This window comes from Onychomys torridus, chromosome 22 (assembly GCF_903995425.1).
Source record: "Onychomys torridus chromosome 22, mOncTor1.1, whole genome shotgun sequence".
Taxonomy (NCBI): Eukaryota; Metazoa; Chordata; class Mammalia; order Rodentia; family Cricetidae; genus Onychomys; species Onychomys torridus.
Window position 1 is genome coordinate 32,324,185 of NC_050464.1, and position 21,861 is coordinate 32,346,045.

At 52.9% G+C, this 21,861-nt stretch overlaps 1 protein-coding gene across 1 annotated transcript; it reads right to left on the reverse strand.

Moving 5' to 3' along the window:
* Positions 1–130: 130 nt before the first annotated feature.
* Positions 131–21,385, reverse strand: Slc8b1 (solute carrier family 8 member B1). Its single transcript, XM_036171608.1, has 15 exons — positions 21,157–21,385; positions 12,539–12,691; positions 12,403–12,455; positions 11,705–11,762; positions 11,495–11,600; positions 11,244–11,411; positions 10,459–10,566; positions 8,367–8,426; positions 8,084–8,214; positions 7,118–7,259; positions 5,494–5,615; positions 4,591–4,744; positions 3,671–3,751; positions 2,910–2,977; positions 131–1,033 (listed from the first exon to the last, which is right to left on the reverse strand). The coding sequence occupies exons 1-15, from the start codon at positions 21,310–21,312 to the stop codon at positions 836–838; spliced, it is 1,758 nt and encodes a 585-aa protein (XP_036027501.1). The 5' UTR covers positions 21,313–21,385; the 3' UTR covers positions 131–835.
* Between the last annotated feature and the right edge of the window lie 476 nt (positions 21,386–21,861).

The window sequence follows — 21,861 nt, forward strand, 5'->3', positions numbered from 1 at the left end:
AGGGGACTACTGACCCCACCTCAATCCCACCCAGCCTTCCGGTTATCTGCCCAGGCAAAAAACTGAGGAACCTGTGGGCCTCTCTGGTACACTTGAAATAGCTTTTATTTTTTTTTGGAAAAACAAAACAAAAACAAAACAACAATCAAGTCTCTTAATTACAGCTGAAAGCAGTCTGGGGAGTGAGTGGCATTTTAAAAAGGCTGGTCACACCACTTGTAAGAAGCCCCTGTGGAGGGGCCCTCCCCCTGGCTCCCCTTGAGGTAGGCACAGGACCCAAGCTGGCTCCTGTTTTGTAGGTTGGGGAGCCAGAGTTCTGGACACAAAATTCTAGAAGAGTCCAGATCCACAATCCAATGTGGCAGCCACTCGGTGGGCAGGGCAGGGCCCAGGTGGTTCTGAGCCAGCTGGCTCAGTACCGTGTACAACCTTTCACTTGACCTGTATCCTCTGACTGTTAACACTTAACTTGACCTGTTTCCTTTGACTGTAACACTGGTGTGGGAGAGCGTAAGAGGGAGAGGTACGGGGCTACCCAAAGCCCAGCAGTGATGGGGGCTGACAGGCTGCCCTCTCCGGGGCCTCTGCAGTCAGTCAAAGTCCGGTCCTGGCCACCTGGGGTGGTCCCCAGTATAGCCAGCCTCCAAATCCCCACAATAAGGCTGTTGGGTGCCGGCAGTCAGGACCTTCCGGTCCACATGGAACTCTGCCCTGGCAGTGACGGACCACCTTCTCGGGAGCCACATGGGAACTACAGAGGGTTCCCCCTCCAGTTCTCCCATCAGGAGGCTAGGGGAATCACCCCTAAACCCCCAGGCCAAGCAGCTTCAGTCAGTCAGACCCTCTTCAAGTGAATCACCCCAAATTCCGTGAGTAGGACCACAACAAGGAAAGTGACATAGAAGAGGAGCAGGCAGAGGCCATAGGCCTTGCTGAGCTGGAAGCACTGAAGTGGGACGGAGACCAGAGAGAAGACCAGGCTGAGCCCCAGGGCACTGGCCAGCACCCACACCAGCAGTCCATCTGGCTCCAGCTGTGGGGAAAGCAGGAGAGGTTGTTCAGTACCCACTGTGAGAGCCCTTTGGGCCATGGACATCATGTGGGGGGGGGATTGGGTCCTTGGCACACAGCTATGGGTTTTGCATGTGGAACAGCAAGGCTCTATTTTGTAGTAACTTCAGACTCCAAAGTGGAAGGGACCTTATCTGCCAGCTTCCACTTGGGCCTTCTTGGGCTTTTCTTCCTGGCCTCTTGTGCTGGCATGCCCACGTCATATTGTTGCAGTCCTGGGGACTCAAACCCAGGACTTCGTGCATGTTAGGCAAACACCCTGCTAAAACAGAGCCACATCCTCCAATCACCCAACACCTTTTGACCACAGTGCCTGGCTCTGTTGCCTAGTCTGGCTTTGAGCTTGGGGCAATCCTCCTGCTTCAGTCTGCCAAGTTTTGGGATTACAAGCGTGCACCACCACATCTGGTTTGGGCTGCATTTTATATACTGACTTCTGTGTCGCTGAAGACATTCCTACATCAAGACACTGGACAGGCAGGATGCAAGGAGCAAGCATTCGTGTGTGTGTGTGTGTGTGTGTGTGTGTGTGTGTGTGTGTGTGTGTACACCTAGGGTAGGTATGAAGTGTTCATTAGACACATCTTTCAACCCTTCTGTGTTTGGAGAGTCAAAGAAACGGCAGCTGTGTGGATGTGTGTCTGGTGGCTCACACTCCTCTCAAGCACAGCCCTCAGGAGGTGGAGGAAGAAGGATTCAAGGCCTTCCTTAGCTCTAGGGGAAGTTTAAGGCCAGCCTGGGCTACAGGAGAGCCAGTATCATAAGGAGGGAGGGTGGCTAGGGAGGTGGCTAGTGGGGGTTAAAAACGCTTGCTGCATAAACATGAGGTCCTGGGTTTGAATTCCCCTAACATGCCTGTAACTGTAGCACTAGAGGTGGGCAGAGACAGGAGGACTGCTGGCCACCAGCCTAACCCAAATCATTGCTCCAAGTTCAGTGAGCACCCCATGTGGAGAGACTAAGGAAGAGAGTCATAGGAGGTCACTCAATGTCCACCTTCAGCTTCTGTGCATGCACAGAAGGTCTGTATAACTGTACACATGCACACACATGACAGATCTCTACAAGTTGCAGATTCCCAGAGACTCCACTCCCCAAAACACGTCATGTCTCTGACGTCTCAGTAAAGTCTTAGCACTCACAAGAACCAGGCAATGGTAGCCCATGCCTTTAATCCCAGCACTCAGGAGGCAGAGGCAGGTGCATTTATGTGAGTTTGAGGCCAGCCTGGTCTATAGATTGAGTTCCAGGACAGCCAGGGCTACACAGAGAAACCCTGTCTTAAAAATCCCAAAACAAAAAAATAACCCCAAAACAACAACAGGGCTGGAGAGATGGCTCAGAGGTAAAGAGCACTGGCTGCTCTTCCAGAGGTTCTGAGTTCAATTCCCAGCAACCACATGGTGGCTCACAACCATCTGTGATGAGATCTGGTGCCCTCTTCTGACCTGTAGTCATTCATACATGCTGTATACAAAATAAATAAATCAATCTTAAACAACAACAATAACAACAAAAAGAGCCCTCCCTTAAATATGATGGGCCCCACCTTCTGGGGCACATCTCTCTTCTCCCAGCAACTCCCTATGGGCAGTATTGGGGTCTAACCTCTAGCTTCTGTCCTCACCCAGTGCATGCTTATCTAGGAAGCTGGGGTACGTCATCACTCCAATTCACTGGCAAAGCTGAACAGGGCCGAAGAAGCCTCAGGCCACCCGCCCCTTCCATGCAAGCTGCATCTTAGTTACAATGCTTGCATGGAAACTCCAACCCCTATGCAAAATATTTTCAAGCCATTCTGCAATCACACGAGCCGTCCCTCGAGACGGCTGGCTCACCTTCACCTCTGCAGCATGATTCCGGGCGATCTGCAGCAAGCAGCCTAGTCCTACGCCCACCAGGATGTCTGCAGCCAGTTCAGGAAGCTTCTCTGGAGCCCACTGCCCAACCTTGCAGCCCTCCCCCACAGCTGTTTAACCCAGCCCTGAGCTCAGAGGACCCCCTCAGCACATGGCCTTCTTTACTGTCTACACCCAGGGCCCCCCACTCAGGGCACCTGATGCTAATGCCTCTAAGAGAATGGGTGTCAAGAGCCTATTCTGCACTCGGCTTAAGAATGAAATGGGGGGCTGGAGAGATGGCTCAGAGGTTAAGAGCACCGACTGCCCTTCCAGAGGTCCTGAGTTCAATTCCCGGCACCCACATGGTGGCTCACAACCATCTGTAATGAGATCTGGCACCCTCTTCTGTATACATAATAAATAAATAAATCTTTAAAAAAAGAGAACAAAATGGGGTGTCAGAAATGCCTAGTACCTGTGATGGGGAAACTGAGGCTAGGTGGCCACACCCCTGTGCCTTACATAATCTGAGGTGGAGCCAAGGCCATCCCTATACACCATTCCAAGTGGATTCCTTCCTATTAACCTGAGCATTGGGTTCTCACAAGAGCCCTACAAGGCTGGAATCTCAATTCCCCATCAACAAATGCAAAGGTGAAGCCATAGGTCCCTAGCCAGTCCCCAAGGGTGGCACTCAGAGCCCACCTGTGAGGCTCGGGACACCATGCCGAGGCTCGGAGAAGCCCCACAAAGGATACTGAAAATGATGCCACCAAAACAGGCGGAGAATGCCATCCGAGGGTAGCCCTGGCGGGCCAGTGTGAAATCTGAGAACGCATCTGCACAGAGAGTAGGCTGTGAGGGGCTGAGAGTAGGCTCCTGCCTATGTATCTAGTCAGACAACAAACACCAATAAAGGCCCTCTGGGGGACCCGGCATCCTCTAAGATACCTGTCACCCTAATTCCATGTCCCCCACTCTTTCTCACTGGAGCAGCCTTAGAGGGTATAGCACTTGACCCCACTAGCCCTCCCAGCACCTTTGTGTGCTTTCGGTAAGATCTCGAAGGCCTGAGCGAAAGGACAGCTGGGTTCTAGACTCCTAGCTCCATGCTAGAACGCTCCAGTTAAGTGGGTAACCTGGTTAACCATAGCCACATTGCTGAGGCAAACAAGTGCTATAGGTATGTATGTGTGACAGCTCGTGTGTCAGCCCCCCACACATACATGACACATGGTTAGCTGTAATGGATTTCACGTCCTGCCTGAACTCTGGGGAGCTGTGGAGCCTTTCAGCATCAAACTAGGAAGGCCTTTATAGACTATTCCAGTCCCATAGCTAGGCGGCGGCGGTGGCGCATGCCTTTAACCCCAGCACTCGGGAGGCAGAGGCAGGCGGATCTCTGTGAGTTCGAGGCCAGCCTGGGCTACAGAGCGAGATCCAGGACAAGCACCAAAAATACACAGAGAAACGCTGTCTCCAAAAAAAAAAAAAAAAAAGACTATTCCAGCCCAGGGATGGTTTAGTGACCCCCCCCCCCCCCCGACACACACACACAGTGGCAGTCACTCAAAAATGGGCATCCCAATGGTACAGAGGACACACACCACCCTGGATGTCCTCTACAGATATGACTGTGGCTAGGGAGGGGAAGAGCCACTCCAGAGCCCCGAATCACCTCCAATGCTGTTCCCCCAGGCCAGGAGGGTGAGTCCTAGCACAGTGTTGCTCAGACGGAAGACCACGCCCAGGGACCGCAAGATGTTCACCACCTCAGTGGCAGCTGCGTTGATCCACAAGGCGCTGGTCAGGAAGCCCAGAAAAGCAAAGAGCTGTGAAGGGAATGGGGATCCTGATCAGACCCCAGCCGGTCCCCAGCGGGACACAGCCTCAGGTCCTTACCTGTCAGCTGGGTAGCAGGCACCTACAGTCCAGGCCAGGGCAGAGTGCTTGCCTGACAGTACTCAAGACTTATGAGCAAGGATTTATAATCCTTTTAGGATTAATAAACTCCAGCCTAGTGTGCCTGAAACCCTGAGTTCCATCCTAAACACTGTGAAACATAAGCAAAACTGGTGTAGAGGCACACACCTGATCCCAACACTAGGAATTGGAGGCAGGGGGATCATAAGTTCAAGGTCATTCTGGGCTATATAAAGCTTTGTGTCAAAAAAAAAGGGGGCAGAGTCTGGAAGAGTTGGCTCTGCAGTTAAGAGCCCTTGCTGTTCTTACAGAGGATTTGGGTCAGTTTCGGGTGCCCACATTAGGTGGCCCATAACCATAGGTAACTCCCATTCCAGGGGATCCAGCGCCCTCTTCTGGCCTCTTAGGGTACCGGGCACACACATGGTGTGCAGATACACATGCAAGCCAGACCCTTATGCACATAATGTAGCAAACAAAACATAAAAACAAAACATGAAGACTGAAAAGTATGTGAGTAATATCTCAATAAAATAAGCCCATTCCACTTACAGTAAAACTGAACAGGCAAACAGGTTGGGGTTCAGCTCCCCTTCAAGGCAGACACTGTCGTCACCAAACCACCCCAGGTCACCCATCGGAGGGCTCCAATCCTTACCCAGTGCAGTCTAGGGGGCTCTCTGTTAGAAGTGGCAAAGAAAGTCACTGAGGCCAGGGCTGTGCCCACGATCACCACCACAGCCCAGACAGGAAGGAGGCCGCTGATCTCATAGATGCCATCTGTGGGACAAGAAAGGGAGCTGGGATCCCTCGGCCTTGGCTCTCCACTTCCTCCTACCCCTCCCCACAGTGATACAGGCTTTGAGTAAGTTCCAAAGTTCAAGGCCAGCCTCAGCTACATAGCGAGTTGAAGACAGCCTGGGATACAACGAGACACTGTCTCAAAGGCCAGAAAGGAGAGGGGCTGCATGTTGGGGAAGCAGCGGGGTCCACAGACAGTGTGCCTAGCGGGCACGATGCCTGGGCTCCTTCTCCAGCATCATAGAAACCAGACACGGTGGTGCATGTCTGCCATCCTAGCACTCACACTGGGGAGATGAAGGCAGAAAGATGAGGAGTTTATGGCATTCCTCCTCCACTAAGTCGTGAGTTCAAGGCCAGCCTGGGCTACATATTGAGACTATCTAAAATTTAATAAGCGAGAGCTGGGGCTGTAGCAAAGGCATGTTTGCATTTAGCTGTGTGAAGCCCTGGGTTCCGTCCTAGAGAAAGCCCCAGTAACTGTGAAGTAAGCTCCAGGATTGTCCTGGTGGGAAGCAGGGCCATAACTCCCTCAGGAGCAAAGGCTGCATGGGCCCAGGCTCCCAGGCATCCTCACTGCCCTTCCTTATGACGCCGCCTACACACACACACACACACACACACACACACACACACACACACACACTTCCATAAACCAGGCACACATTCGCACAACATGGCTCTGGCTTCAACCCTGGCATGAAAATCCCATATGATCACCCATGCCTTTGCCTCAGACTCCCACCTCACCAACCTTGGGTTGACGGGAGATGCCAGAGACCTCAGAACACAAGGGAAAAAAAATGAGAACTAGAAAATGCCTGGTGAGTCTTTGTGTTCCTCAGCTAGAAGGCGGCAGAAATGTAATGGCCATTCTGGGGCCGGTGGGGAAAAGCCAGTGTGGTGGGGGCCAGCAAGTCGCTCTGAGGGCAATGGAGGGCTCTGGACCACAGAAGCTGAAAGCCACCTCTGGGCTCTGGCAGCTTATCCTTCTGGCCCAGATCTCAAAGATGAAGCTGGAGTTTGATGTGAAATTTCCCATTCTGTAATTTTTTTAAGACAGTGTTTCACCGTATAGCTAGCCCTGGCTGTCCTGGAACTCAGAGATCGGCCCGCCTCTGCCTCCTGAGTGCTGGGATTGATTAAAGGAGTATGCTACCATACCCAGCCTTGTTCTCTAATGATTTTTAGTAGTAGTATAGTACTGGACATGAAACCCAGCACCTCAGCTTCTGGGTGCTCCATCTCTGAGCCCTGCCCATCTCCCAGCCCTCCTCAGTCTTTGATGGGAGACAAGATAGGCAGAGGGCTGGACTTGGCCGAGGACCCCTGTTTACAGCCCTGCCTGCAGGTGGCAGGTCTGGACCACTGATAGGAAAAGTCCCTTGTTGGATAAGCATGCCCAAGAGTCTAGTCTGAAGAGGCTCTGTCTGGGGCAGGAGGAGGAGGAAGGAAGGAAGCAGTGGGGGAGGGGTACTCACAGACCCCCGACTGCAGGGTCAGGACCAGGACCAGGGGGCTGATGACCAGCTGCAGACAGTTGAGTGGCCGCTTCCAATTTCGATCATCCTTGTCGGGGTCCACGACGGGTACTGTGAGCAGTAACAAGAACTCCACAGGCAACTGGGGTGGGGGGGGGGGAGGCATGGGAGGGTATGAGTGGGGAGTGGGAGGTGTCAGCTGGAGAGGGGGTGCAGCAGAAGCTCCCCCATTCTGGAGTGCTCTGTTGCTGCAGAGCACCCACAAGTGGGCCCAGCTCCACGCCTGCATGCATGCATGCATGCATGCATGCTGTCCCCATCTCTGTTTCCACCTCCTCAGTGCCAAGATTAGAGGTATGCCCACCACACCTCATTTATGTAGTGTGAGGATGGGACCCAGGGCTTCATGCATACCTAACATTAGGCAAGTGCTCCACCAATGAGCTATGTCCCCTGCCCCACAATCCCATCTTATACTGAAGGAACTGGGCTCGGATGATGTCATAGCCTCATGGGTACAATCACAGTTCATTCTTTATTCCTGAGACTAACACAGCCTAAAATCTACCCAGGACAGTGGGGGGTTCCCTGTCTCTGGCAGACACTTTTTTTTTCTTTCTCTATAGAGGGTAGAGAGCCCTGGGTCAGGTCACCAGCCATGGCCGAGGACTCAGTTTCCCTACTACATACATCCCAGGCTCGCCATCAAAGGGCATTTCAGTGGACTCCAGCTAAAAGGCCAGAATGGCTGGGGATGGTGATGCATGCCCTTAGCCTCAACACTCAGGAGGCAGAGGCAGGTGGATCTCTATGACTTCAAGGAAGGTCAGCTTGGTCTACATTGCAAGTGCCAGGCTAGCCGGGACTACACAGTAAGACCCTGTCTCAAAAAACAAACTAACAAGAAATTCCCACACTATATTACAGCCATGAGGTCAGGAGCCTGGATCCTGAGACCCCTCTTACCTTGACCACCTTCAGGAGCTTGCAGGACATGGACTGGGTCCTCCACTTCCTGTAGTCCAAGGGATTCAGGGCTTGGATCAGGATCTGGGCAGTGGTCTCCTGACCCAGCAACAGAGGCCGGTATTCATCTCCTGTGTGTACCATACAGGGGAGGTGTGGCCATGCTTGGCTCATCCAGGGAGGCCTATTTCCCTGCCCTGCCAGCCCAGCAGAGGGCCCCTGAACCCAGCCCCAGCGTCTCCTGGTGTCCTTATCCCCGTGGGCCTAGAGCCTGGGGGCTCACCATAGTCATAGCTGTTGGTGTTGGAAGACACCTGGTCCTCTTCTGAATCAGACAGCATCTCTGTAGGAAACAGGGGCAGGGTGGGCATGGTTGACTCATCCTGTGACATCCCAGAACCCTCTGGAACCATGCTGGGGGGCACCTCTGGGATAGGACAGAGTTAATATGCAAATGCCCAAGCCTGCCTTCCCTCCCTCTTTATTCCCCTCCTTCCCTGGCAGGGTCTCACATAGCCAGGCTGACCCTGAACTTCTTCCAGCCCTTGTCACCATGGTGCCGGGATAATAGGCACCCATCACTGTGCCTGCTTTATGCATGGCTGGCAAAGGAACCTAGACCCTGTGCATGCCAGACACACACTCTGCCTGAGCGCTTCATTTTCTCTATCTCAGCGATGGCTACACACACTCAGAAATCCCTACACGGTGGGACCATGACTCACAGAGCATCCTCAAACATCAGGCAGTGGCAATGCCCAGTCCAATACCCAACGGGCAGGTTGAGTGCCTGGTGGCTCCACCGGCTTTCTCTTTTCTTTTTCTTGCTATGTATTCCAGGCTATCCTAGGACTTTAAAAAATTAGCCAGGCAGTGGTGACGCACGCCTTTAATCCCAGCAATTGGGAGGCAGAGGCAGACAGATCTCTGTGAGTTTGAGGTCAGCCTGGTTTACAGAGTGAGTTTCAGGACAGCCAGGGCTACACAGAGAAACCCTGTCTTGAAAATAACAATAACAAAAGTATTATTTATTGTGTGTGCACATGTGCTAGGGTACCCACGTGGGGGTCAGAGGACAATTAACAGGAGTTGGTCTTCTCCTTCTAATATGAGGATGCTGGGGAATCGAACTCAGGTCGTCAGCTTTGGTGGCATCTTTACTTGCTGAACCGTCTAGCTGGCCATCCTTCTGCCTCCCCTATACTGGGTTCCAGGTGTGTTCCCAGCACACCCAACAAATTATGATGCTTTTTGTTTTGTCTAGAACATTCCCCTAAAGTCCCAGCACTTACTAGACCTGGAACCTGTGAAGAGAAGAACCTTCAGAGGAAAGTGTCCCCCGCTCCCCCAGACAAGGACAGGTCCAATCTTCTCTCTGCCTCTCCATGACCTTGGCCTCTCTTAGAATCGCTTGTCCCTTCCCACCCCAACCTGCCAAGCTTCCATGTATCTACAGACACAGCAGCAGATTCCCGGGTGTGACCTTCGAGATCTGGGTCTACAGTCTGGTGTTGGGGTACTGGCTCTACCTCCCTCCTGCTCCTTAGCCTTGGGAGGACTCGGTTTCTCCCTGGGTCTGTTTCCTCTCCAAGAAAAGTGAAATAAGAGTCCCCATATTGGGCTGGAGAGATGGCTCAGAGGTTAAGAGCACTGGCTGCTTTTCCAGAGGTCCCGAGTTCAGTTCCCAGCACCCACATGGTGGCTCACAACCATCTGTAATGAGATCTGGCGCCCTCTTCTGGCCTGCAGGCATACATGCAGGCAGAACACTGTGTACATAATACATAAATACATAAATCTTAAAAAAAAAAAAAAAGTCCCCATACCAAAAAAGTGTCACCGAGGGGACAGAATCCGATAACATGCCTGACATTCAGCAAACACTCGAATCCTATAAGCTCCTTGTGTCTGTGTGTCCTGTGGATATTTGTGAGTGCATCTGTTTGTATACTGTGTGTGTGCACGTGTGCGTGTGTTTTCTGTAGATCCTGTTTTGTGCGCTGTGTATTTCTGAGTATTTTGTATATATGTTATGTACATGTGTGCGGATATTAGGGAGGTGCCCTTGTGTGTACGTGTGTACCTGTGCTCTGTGCATGTACCTAGAGGGTTCATCTGGAGTCTTCCTGAGGACAGAGATACACTCAGCTTGTACTATGTGACCAGCTGTGACAATGCCGTGGAAGCCTGTGACCCTGGGTAAGAGCGTTCTGAGCTCGAAGCACAAACCAGGGGACAGACGTGGCCTGGGCAGGGTGGAAACTGCATGGAAAGGAGATAGCTGGGCAGGAGACAGACTGGCCTCAGGGGACATGAAGCAGCAGGGAAGGACAGAGGCGCCCAGTCCCTTCTGTCCCCTTATGGAGGTTCCTCACCTGGCGTCTCAGGCATGGAGTGGACCAAAGACATGCTACGCTGCCGCTGGTAGACCCAAGTGCAGAGGATGACCGTGACCACATAGAACACGTAGAGACCCAGGTAACCTGCAGGCAAAGGTGCAGACCCTCATCAGCTGGCGTCCAGGCAGCAGGTGCCAGCCTAACCCCGTCCTGGTGGGTAAGTGGCCATCTCTGTGAGTCTCCATATCTTTTTCTTGCCATTCTAGGTCCACCTTTCCTGCCTATCTCCTTTGAAACCTCTGCATCAGAGACGGAAGCGCAGGTGGACAGTAACGCCCTTAAGCCCCCGTGGGCTACTCCCGCAGAAGAAGTCAGAGCAACAGGCAAGTCTGGGATGTGGTCCTGGATATCCTTCTGCTAGGCGACCTTGTCTCTGGCCTATTCCCTTCCATGGCTAGAATGAGTTTGGGGTAGCTCCAGCTCAAGATGCTTGCCAGGTTCTCATTTACCTCTCCCCACCCCAGCCCCATTACCAGGGAAATGGGGAGTAACGGCCCCCTCTGTGGCTTGTCCCTGGGCCTCGTGTCCCTTCCTGGCTTCCCTGACCGACCCTCACATTGCTCTCTTCATCAGAATTGGCCAAGTTCGCTGTGAGGCCCCTGGGGTGACGATCACATCTGAAAGCCTCCAGGTTCTCCCCCACCCCTCTTGTTGTTTATCATTTGCTGGTTTGAGAAGAGCTTGTCACTTTGCATCAAATCAACCGCTCTGTCCCCGGACACTTCCAGAGACTCTGTCCCGGAGTGCCCCTGATGGCTCACCCAGTGCCCATGCCAGTGTGATCCTGCCGAGATAGAGCGCAGTGAAGGTTAGGAACACAGCCACCATATAGAAAGAGATGTCCCTGAGGAAGGGCCTGGAGGCAGCCATGAAGGGATGCAGGATGGTGATGCCCCCGGCCACCACAGTGGTGACCAGCACCCCTGCGCCTGGAAGACAGCAGAGCAGAGCTCAGGAGCGGGCACCCCGGGTGGCCCCCAATACCTCCATACCCCAATAGAACTGTGCTCACCAAACAGAGCCCCGATGGCCAGGCCAGCAGTGCGTGGGTCTGAGAAAGCCACAAGGGCGCTGAAGATATCTGGGGCACCGTTCCCAAACGCCAAGAAGGTGACACCATGGGGGAGTATGTCAAGGGGGTTCCATGCAGACCACAGCCGCCACCTTGTGCCCCGACCTCCCTCGACCACCCTTCCCTACAGGGAGCTGGGTCAAAGGATACTGCCACGTTGTGGGAGAGCTTGAGATTGGTGGAGATGGCTGACAAATTAGGACAGAAGCTGGAAGAGGAAGAGCCAACAGTCAGGGCTGCAGGGAGGGGATTCAACTAGTAAAGTGCCTGCCTTGTAAGCATGAGGACCTGAGTTCAATCCCCGGGTCCCTTGTGAAAAAGCTGGGCATGGTAGCATGTCTGTAATCCCTAGTGCTGGGGAGGCAGGGGTTCACTGACCAGCCAGTCTAGCCCAATCAGTGAGAGACCCTGTCTCAAAAACCAGAATTCTAGGCATCCTTTTTTTTTTTTTTCTTTTTCTTTTTGGAGACAGTGTTTATCTGTGTGTAGTCCTGGCTGTCTTAGAATTCGATCTGTAGCCCAGGCTGGCCTCAAACTCACAGAGATCCGCCTGGCTCTGCCTCCCGAGTGCTGGGATTAAAGGCATGCGCTGCCACCGCCCGACTAATTCTTGGCATTCTTTTTTTTTAAATTAAGAAAAATTTTCCATTCATTTTATACACCAATCAAAGATCCCCTTCTTAAGAACAACACCTGAGACTGACCTCTGGTCTCTGTAAACACATGCCACACACAGCCAACAATGAGCCTGCTCACAGTGACTGGCCCCTGCCCCCATCGTTCCCCCAAACCTCTCAGGGTTGCATTTGCCCATCTGAAAACTGGACATGAGCCAAGGCCACACTCACAACTTGGCTGCGGTGACTCCCAGGATCAGAAAGAGGTAAAGAAGCCAGAAAACCTGGTGGGAACCAGAAAGGGAGACAGAGTCACATCCCACCGGAGACACCTGCCCATGACCAGGTCCCCAGGGCCCAGACTCACATAGAGAGTGATGGCCAGAGGGAGAAGGTTAGGGGAGAAGTGACAGAAGATGCCCTCGAGGTAGTCCAGGTAGCCCCCCTCACTGTGGCAGTCGGGATTCATCCTGATAAAGTCGCAGCGGTCAGAAGTGTTCAGGCTACACACGGCGCGGCACTGCAAAAGGGGAAGGTGAGGAATATGGGTGACAGAGCCACCGACGGAGGGACCAGATTTGACCCAGCTAAGCAGTTGAGCATAAATAATCTCCCTTCAGCCCGTCCTAACTCCCAAAGGTAGCCAGTGGACGTTGTGTTTTGTTTTCCAAGACAGGGTTTCTCTGCGTAGCTTTGGAGCCTGTCCTGGATCTCGCTCTGTAGACCAGGCTGGCCTCGAATTCAGAGAGATCCGTCTGGCTCTGCCTCCCGAGTGCTGGGATTAAAGAGGTATGTCACTACCACCCAGCACCAGTGGACATTTTTGTTTTAAAAAATAAACTTATAGGCCAGCAAGATGCCTCCCCGGGTGAAGGTGCTAGCTGAGCACCAAGCCCAATGACCTCAATTTGATCACCAGGTCCCATGTGGTGGAAAGGACTCTGAAAATTGCCCTCTGACCTCCACATTCATGCCCCACCCCTGACATACACACGAAATAAACAGATAGATAAATGTAATAAATTCAACTTAGCACAGTCAGTCATGTTGGTTTCACAATAGAATAACATGGACTAGAGAGATGGCTCAGCAATTAAGAGCATCCACTGCTCTTGCAGGACTTGAGTTGGGTTCCCAGCACCTACCCTGGTGGCCCATGTGATGCCTCTGGCCTGCTAGGGCACCCCCATCCATGTGTACATACCCATACAGAGACACGTAATTAAAAATAATCAAAATAGCCACCTTTAATCCCAGCACTTGGGAGGCAGAGGCAGGTGGATATCTCTGAGTCCGAGGCCAGCCTGGTCTCCAAAGCGAGTTCCAGAAAAGGTGCAAAGCTACACAGAGAAACCCTGTCTCAAAAAAAAAAAAAAAAAAAAGAAAGAAAAAAATCAAAATGCTTAGAAAAGCAATATTTAAAGATGAATAAGTCTGTTATAAGCCCCGCCCACCACCTCACTCCCACCAATCCCACGCTTGTCAATTAGAAGCACATCTTTATGGAGACTTTCCCTTTTCTTTGAGTTAGTATGTACAGTCTACCACTCGGCTAGTTTTACAGAAATCGGGAAATCTTGAATCTGGTTTCTGTAATTTGCTTTATCTATGACACATCAACGTCACATATGCATAACACTAATAAAGATAAAACAGGCTGAGTGACTTCAGCACACCGGGCAGTATTGGTGGCCTCAAACAAACATAGGGGTCCTGTGCAGTAGGAACAAGGGTGGAGCCATTGTAGGGAAACCTAGACAACACTGAAGGGTCAGATAGGCAGACAGACAGACACTCTGTAGCTGCTCCCCTTCCTTTTATTTTATTTTGATTTTTTGAGACAAAGTTTCTCTGTACAGCCCTGGCTGTCCTGGAACTTGCTCTGTAGCCCAGTCTAGCCTCGAACTCACAAAGATCCGCCTGCTCTTGGCAGAGCCAAGAGGGAATGAAGAACCCCTGTGAAGGCACAGGAGTGAGGTGCGCGTGGGGAAGAGGTTTTAGACTCAGGAGGACATCTATGTGGGCTAGGAATGTTTCCAGTTATGGGGCTCATGATAGTGGGGAAGGGTCTTCCTTGATTCCTTGATTGTGTTGCACATTTTTTGCAGCCTCAGATCTACTGCTAGGTGACCCAGGGCAAGTGGCTCCTCTTCTCTTCTTGCCTAAAATGGGGCTGAGGGGGTCCCACAGTCTCACTGGGACTTAGAAAGCATTGCTGTAGTCAGGTGGGCGGGTAGCCAGCACTCAGGAGGCAGAGCCACGTGGATCTCAGTGAGTTCGAGGCCAGCCTGGGCTACAGAGCGAGATCCAGGACAGGTGCCAAAACTACACAGAGAAACCCTGTCTCGAAAAACCAGGAGAGAGAGAGAGAGAGAGAGAGAGAGAGAGAGAGAGAGAGAGAGAAAACACGAGAACACACCGCTGTTGATTGAAGGAGAAATGAGGGAGAGAAAGGACTAAGGGTCCTTCAGCCATTTTATGACTGGGGAAACCGAGGCCGCCTGCATCTTTTCTGCCCTCTACCTCCTCTCCTGTGCCACATGCCCCTTCACTCTGAGACTCCCAACAGTACAGGGAGTTCAGAGTGGGAGACCCTGATTTATAGGCAGGGAAACAGACCCTTGAAGACAGTTTCTTGAGGACTTGAGTCAAATGGAAGACCTCTGGCCTGCCCTGGTCCCCCTGTCAGTGGGAGCTCCAACCTGGAGGGTGCAGGTCTCACTCTTTTGGAGGGCAGAAGTCAGGAGCTAGACTCTCCTAGAACTAGAGTCCACCCTCTTTCTAGAGGTTCCACCATTGCCAATTCTGGGTTGTTGGGGGTAAATTCTTTCCCCCTTTCTCCTTCCTTTCTGCTCTTCTGGGTCTGACTTTTAATTTATTTCATTTATTTATTTATGAGGCAGGAGGTGAGGGGCACTCGTACTATGATGTGTGTTTTCCTGGGATTACAGAGGTACACCTAGGACTCCAGGGCTGGGCAAAGCCACTGTTTGCCCCCTGCCCCCACCTCACTGTAGTCTTTCTGATAACAACAGTATTCCCAAGCTCCTAGGATACACAGAGGGCTCTCTCAGGGACTGACTCACTCGGCCCACAGTGAACTTCCTAGCACATGACTCCCAGCACGTGTCAGAGTATTTTGTCAGTGAAAAGTCCTGGAAGTGAAAGTGCTGAGTGGTGTACTGAGGGCTGGGCTGTGGCCTCTAGAAGCCAGGACAAGAGGACACAGAATCTCACAGTGCGAGGTGTGCTGGAGAGGCATGTAGGATGCCATTACAGGAACAGAGGAGGACAGACAGGGACACAGCCAGAGAGCAGGGCTGGTGGCTGCCACTGTGACCCCAGGAGCCCCAGCCTAGGGGAGGGATCAGAAGTGGACCACCACCTCACCTCTGTCACCAGTGGGGAATGCTGGGAGAATTTTTGGTGATAGGATCTTATGTAGTGCAGGCTGGTCTGGAATGTGGTGCGTGCTGGGGATAACCTTGGACTTCTGATCTTCCTCCCTGCACCTCCCTAGACATGAGGATCCAGGCAAGCAACACCAGTGTTTATGCATTGCTAGGGAACCCTGGGGCTCGTGTACCCCACGATAGCACTCTGCAAAAGCATTCTATCACTGAGCCTCCTCCCCAGCCCAGCCCGTAGTCTGAAAATGCCCCACTGTGGGCACACCGAGTTGGTCACACCTCACCCCCAGCTTGTCAACAGTGGGTCTGCTACAATGGGGCATCACCTTCCCTGGACACAAGGGAAGCACTCGGAAGGCAGAGCCAGGAAGATCTTTGTGAGTTCGAGGCCAGCCTGGGCTACAGAGCGAGTTCCAGGAAAGGCTCCAAAGCTGCACAGTGAAGCCTTGTCTTGAAAAAACAAACAAACAAAAAACAAGAGGCCTGGGAAATAGCTCAGTGATCTTACTCCATGAGTGAGAAACTGAGGCACGGAGAAGGGAAGGGACACGCCCCCCCTCCTCCTGCAACCTGTGTGCAGTCCTGTGCAGTCCTGTGTCCAGCTCTGCTTGACAGTGGCCGGACGCTGCCGCAGCACAGAGACCCTTCCTCTAGTTCCGTCTCTTGCTTCTGCTCCCTCATCCCCATCCTTAGGGCGGAGGGTGGAGGCAGGGCAGAGGGACAGGACAGGGGATGGGACCCAACACATGACATGATGAGGACACATGACACCCTGGGGGTGGCACACGGGGAGACACACACTCCCAGCAGAATGAGTCAGCGAGACAAGTCCTCAGAAGGTGGCTTCCTTCCATGTGGCCTCCTGCCATGTGGCCTGGCCACCCAGCCCCTGCCAGAGCTGGATATTCCTCCCTCATCCAGGCCCAGCCCTCTCCCAGTCTGCTCACACTCAGTAGTGCATGGCCAGGTGGCGCCACTCTGAGTCCGGCCTAAGGGACAGGCCACCTCCCCACAGCCCTGCCACCGCCCTCTTCCCCGAGGCTCCACTTTGGCCCAGGAGAACTCAGAGGACACTGGGCTCCAGGGTTAAGCACGGGCAGCCAAATGCCCCGCCTGGGGAACCACACAGATTACAGAAACGCTAAACCCACGGGGTCACTTGGAATTCTGGGAAGTCACATGCCTAAAGCAAAAACAACCTCCTGGCCTGCAGAACCCACCCCCACTCCCCTCACCCCCCCCTACCCCCCCATCCCCATGGCAAGAAAAGTGACAAATTGGATGTGGTCTGGGACCACGCAGTCTCTCCCTCTAGCCAGCGGGGGCTATTGTGAGGACAGCGAGAGCTGGGCTGATAAGGAGCCCAAGGGTAAGGAGCCCCTGAGTGTCCGGCTGTGTGATCTCTACTAAAGCGCTTGCTGTCTCTGGACTCTGGTTTCCTCACTCAAAGTGCCCCCCCCCCCCCCGCCACTGTTACCTTGGTGCCCTCTGTGCCTACATGCTCCCCTGCCTGCCCTCTGCGGTCCAACGGAGGCTGAGGATCTCCCAGCCCTCCTGACTCCAGGAAGAGGCCAATCAAATAACTAGGAAGGCCTTCTACTCAGCCAGCAGCAGCGGTCAGGAAATCCCTGCTCTTTTGTCTGCTGAGAGCTCCCGAGTCCCTATGTGCCAGCCCAGGCACCTGAATAGACACAGACAGGCAGACAGACCTGCAAAGACATAGACAGATGTGCGCGTACACGAACACGCGAACACACACACACACACACACACACACACACACACACACCGGGCTATCCTCTCTGATTGTGCTCTTTGGGATGGTGACCTCCATCGTGTTCAGGAGGTTGAGGTGAGGGCCTGAAGTTGGAGTTCTCTGGGATTAGCTGGTGGCCCCAAGGTCCTCCCGAGGGTCTAGATGAGAGGGTGGCAGGAGGGTCAGAACCAAGGAAGGGGAAGTGAGTGACTGGGAAATGGGACACGGGGAAAGGACTTGGACCCAGCAGAGTGCAACTCCTGGAGACTAGGGAAGTGGGACAGCCACAGGAGCCTCAGGAACCAGGCCCCACCCACGCCCGGGTCACAGAACCACAGGCGAACCTGTGATTTGTCATTTCTGTTGTTATGGTTGTGTTGAGGCTGGGTCTCAGCTAGCCCAAGCTGACCTTGAATCCCTGACCCAGAGATTACAGGTGTACACCACTTCAGCCAGGAGCTGTGCTGTTTTGAGTTTATAGCAACCCCATCCCACCCCCTCCGGCAGCCACAGGGATAGAGGCGCTTGCTGCTAAGCCTGATGACCCGAGTTCAATCCCCAATACCTGCATGATAGGGAAGTGACTCTTGTGCATTGAACTCTGACTTCCACAAGCCACACACACACACACACACACACACAGAAATTTAACAATAAAAAAGTAGCTACAGCCACGTGGTGGTGGCGCACTTTAATCCCAGCACCTGGGAGGCAGAGCCAGGCAGATCTCTGTGAGTTCCAGGCCAGCCTGGGCTACAGAGGGAGATCCAGGACAGGCTCCAAGGCTACACAGAGAACCCGTGTCTCGAGAAACAAAACAAACAAAACCAAACAAACAGCAGCCTGGACAATGGTTTGAAATTCCTTGAATAGGGACATCGTATTGAGCCACCTGCCTCTGACCCAATCTCCCTCCTTTCTCCCTCTCACACAGTATTCCAGCCACGGGGACCTCCCACCGTGTGTGAAGACCACCACCCTACCTCTGCCCCAGGACCTCTGCCCCTGCTGTTCAGGCCTCAGTGAAAACATCACAACAGGCCTTTAACCCCAGCACTGGGCGGCAGAGGCAGGGGGATCTCTGAGTTAGAGGCCATCTTACGGAGTTCCAGGACGGCCAGAGCTACAGAGAAAAAGAAACCCTGTCTTGAAAAAAACAAAACAAAACACACACACCACACACACCACACACACCACACACCCACACACAAAAAAAAAAAGAAAAGAAAGAAAGAAAGAAAAGAAAAGAAAGAAAGAAAGAAAGAAAGAAAGAAAGAAAGGAAGAAAGAAAGGAAGAAAAGGAAAACCTCACCTTCCAGTGCCTGTCCTCATGGCCTGAGGCAAAACGGCTGGCCTCCCTTCTCTCACTACACCTGGATTCTTTCAACTCAGTTCCTTTTTACTTCATAAGTTATTCTGCAGGTTTGTTTCTTGGCTTGTTTCCAGAGCAGTGGGGGGGGGGGGGTGATGGGGGACGGACACGGATGGATGACTGCTCCGAAAATTCTCTGTCTAATTCTTGCACACTCTAGGGGCTCAATAAACATTAGCTAGCCTGCTGGGCCTGATATCACTCACACTTTTGTCCCAGTATTCAGGAGGCCCATGCACACAGCGTGGTAGCTCATGCCCGTAATCCCAGAGGCAGGAACATTACTAAGACATTAAGGGTAGCCTGGGCTACAGCGTGTGAGTTCCTGTGTAAAACACCAACAAATGTTTGGTGAATGAGGAACATACACCGAGGGTGATGGAACTCAGGCTCCTCGCACAGAGTCAGGTCTCCAGCACCGGAGCCGACCGAGTCTGTCACGGGAGACGATGTGCTTCAGAGGAAGGTTTGGTTTGTCACAAGGGAGCCCTGGGGTCACTTGATTCACGGCCAACTTCACACCCTTGAACTCAGAGTCTTCATCTAGTACCGGGATAAGGCCGCCCACCACACAGAGCTTCTGCGGAACTCAACACCAGGATGTTCAAAGAGCATGGTGACTCGGACAGATCACTCAGCACAAACAGGAATCACCAGGATTCCTGCCTGGGAAGTAGCAGCCAATTATATACATGCAGTCACTGCAGACTGCCCACCCATCTGTAAAATGGGCTTAATTGCCCAACTACAGCTTTAGAGGGTGGAGTGAGGCCCGTAAACTTTGGTGTGGATGGCGACACTCTCAGTGCACGTGGTGTGAGGATGTGATTTCTACCGAAGAAAATACAGGTGTCGAGGCTTGGCACAGTGGGTAGAATTACCCACTTTAGCTTTAGCATGCTTGAGGCCCTGGGTTCTACCCCACAGATCCATATGAAGCTCTCTCTCAGGGGGGCGAAGGCAGGAGGAAGTAATTCTCTACTTTGTAGTGAGTACGAGGCCAGCCTGGGAAACCCTGTCTCAAACAAAGAAAAGAAAGCGCTGGGTAGATGGCCCAGTGGTTAGAGCCGCTCATCCTGCAAGCGTGGGTGGGGCCTGGAGTATGGCTTCCCTAGAGACCTTGTAAATACTGGGTGGGTTGTGAAACCACCTGTAATTCCAGCCTTAGAAGGAAAATGGGCTCCCCCAGAGCAAGCTGGCTAACTGGACTAGCCAAATCGGTGAGCTCTGGGTTTGACTGAGAGAGCCTAGCTCAGTGAGGACAACGGAAGAACAAGTCATACTGCCTTCCACCTCTGCCTTCCACAGGCTCATGAACACGTGCTCAGGTAAGCTTTGTAAGCAGCACCCACCACGTGTAAGCCTCCACACCTGCAAACATGTGTGCACACACATACATCACACTACACCCCCACACACACACACGCATGCACGCACGCATGCACGCGCAGCAAAAGGAAAATAAAGTACAAGCAGTGTGTGTGTGTGTGTGTGTCCCAATTCTCCCTGAGCAACGCCTGCCTTATAATCCTCTGTTCCTCTATGGCCTCTCCTCCCTGTCCCTGCAGCTGTCCATCTGCCTCTGTCCAGCCCCGGTGCCCATCCCTCCTCCCCCAGAAATCCCCAGTCAAATATCTGTTTGAGTCCTTGGCACTAGGTCCCCCTCAACTTGACCGAGTTGGACCCACAGCAACATCCACAACTCATCCCCGCCTGCTCGCCTCCTGACCTTCCTGTGTCTCCAGCACTACACTCCAAATGCACCACCATGTTCCCAGTCTCCCAGCCTGGAGGCTGTGGGAGCCCTGCTTCCCTGCACTGGCCTCCCAGCGACCACTCTCTTCCCTCTCAATCCATCCTCCTTATAGCAGCCAGGGAGATCCCTTGAAGGGAGGCATAAATCAGATTTTGACATCCCTCTGCTTAAAACCCTTCTCTGGCTCCCGATTCTCACCTCCCAGCCTCGGGCCACAGATCTTTTATAATCTGGCCAGCATTACCTCTCTGCCCACCTGGCTTAACCTTGCACATACTGTTTCAGGCCTCACTGCTGTGGGGGAACACACTAAGCTTGAACCTGTCTCAGGGCCTCTGTGCTTGTTCCCTAGCCTCTCCCCCAGATGTCTGTCTGTCTGCACAAATGGCTTCCTTCCTTCAAAGCTTGGCTCTGAGGCGACTTGTTCACAGAACAAGTTTGTCACAGACCACCAACCTGAAGTAACTGGGAACACTCACATCCTCTCCACGCAGTGTTACTGTCTACATGGCTCACTGCTCATCTGAGATCATCTGACTTGATCTCACTATCAGCTCTATCAGGAGCGCCTGAAGATCCCAGAGTCCAGCTCCGTCAGCGCTGACACATACATAGCAGATGTGTAATCATTAGCTGGCAATACAGCAGAGACCCCACCCAACCCACCTTCCTGCCCTTCCCGGGTACTCACGTCTGCCATGGCAGTCAGGTTGACACCTGGGGCCCCAAACTGGATGTGCTCATGGGCCTTTGTGGATGGGTCTCTGGCCCCAGATGCCATCTCCATTATCAGAGGCATACAGAGGAAGCCAGGTGCCCAGCGCAGATCCAGCCATCTGCCTGCCATCGGGGGGGCCCCAAGGGGCCGGACCAGCGAGCACCCTCGGTTTGCTTCAGTTACAAAGAGCTGGCCACTCCAGTGCCTGCAGGGTGGGGTGAGGGGAAGGGAATGTTATCTCTGCAGGCCTCAGGGGAGGAGCCCAGAGACCTTTTCTTGTCAAAGCCAAGTCCCTCTCCTCAATATGGAGGCTCCATTCCCAAGGGAGTTTCCTTAGCTCTCCTGGGGCTGCATCCTAAACCTCTTATTCTGGAGTGCTCCACCCACCAGGTGTCTCCCTGAGACCTGCCCGGCATCTGGACATCAGGCCTGAAAGAGGCCTAGCAAGCCAGACAGCTGAATGAGATCACTATGTGAATTAGCCAATCCTAAGAACAAAGAACTCAGAGACTTTTGAGTTGTTCTTTGTTTTGTGCGCGCTCGTGTGCGTGCGTGCGTGCGTGCGTGCGTGCGTGCGTGTGTGTGTGTGTGTGTGTGTTTCCCTTTTGGGTAGCGGCAACTCTTGTGCACGCCGCCTCAGCAATGGCCTAGCTTTTTAAAGCATGCTAGGCTTCCTCT

Coding starts and splice junctions, on each gene's coding strand:
- Slc8b1 (XM_036171608.1), bottom strand. CDS start 21,312: ATGGCAGGCAGATGGCTGGATCTGCGCTGGGCACCTGGCTTCCTCTGT. Junction 4,745..5,493: donor AGCCCCCTAGACTGCACTGG/GTAAGGATTGGA, acceptor TTCCCTTCACAG/CTCTTTGCTTTTCTGGGCTT. Junction 1,034..2,909: donor ATCATGCTGCAGAGGTGAAG/GTGAGCCAGCCG, acceptor CTTTCCCCACAG/CTGGAGCCAGATGGACTGCT.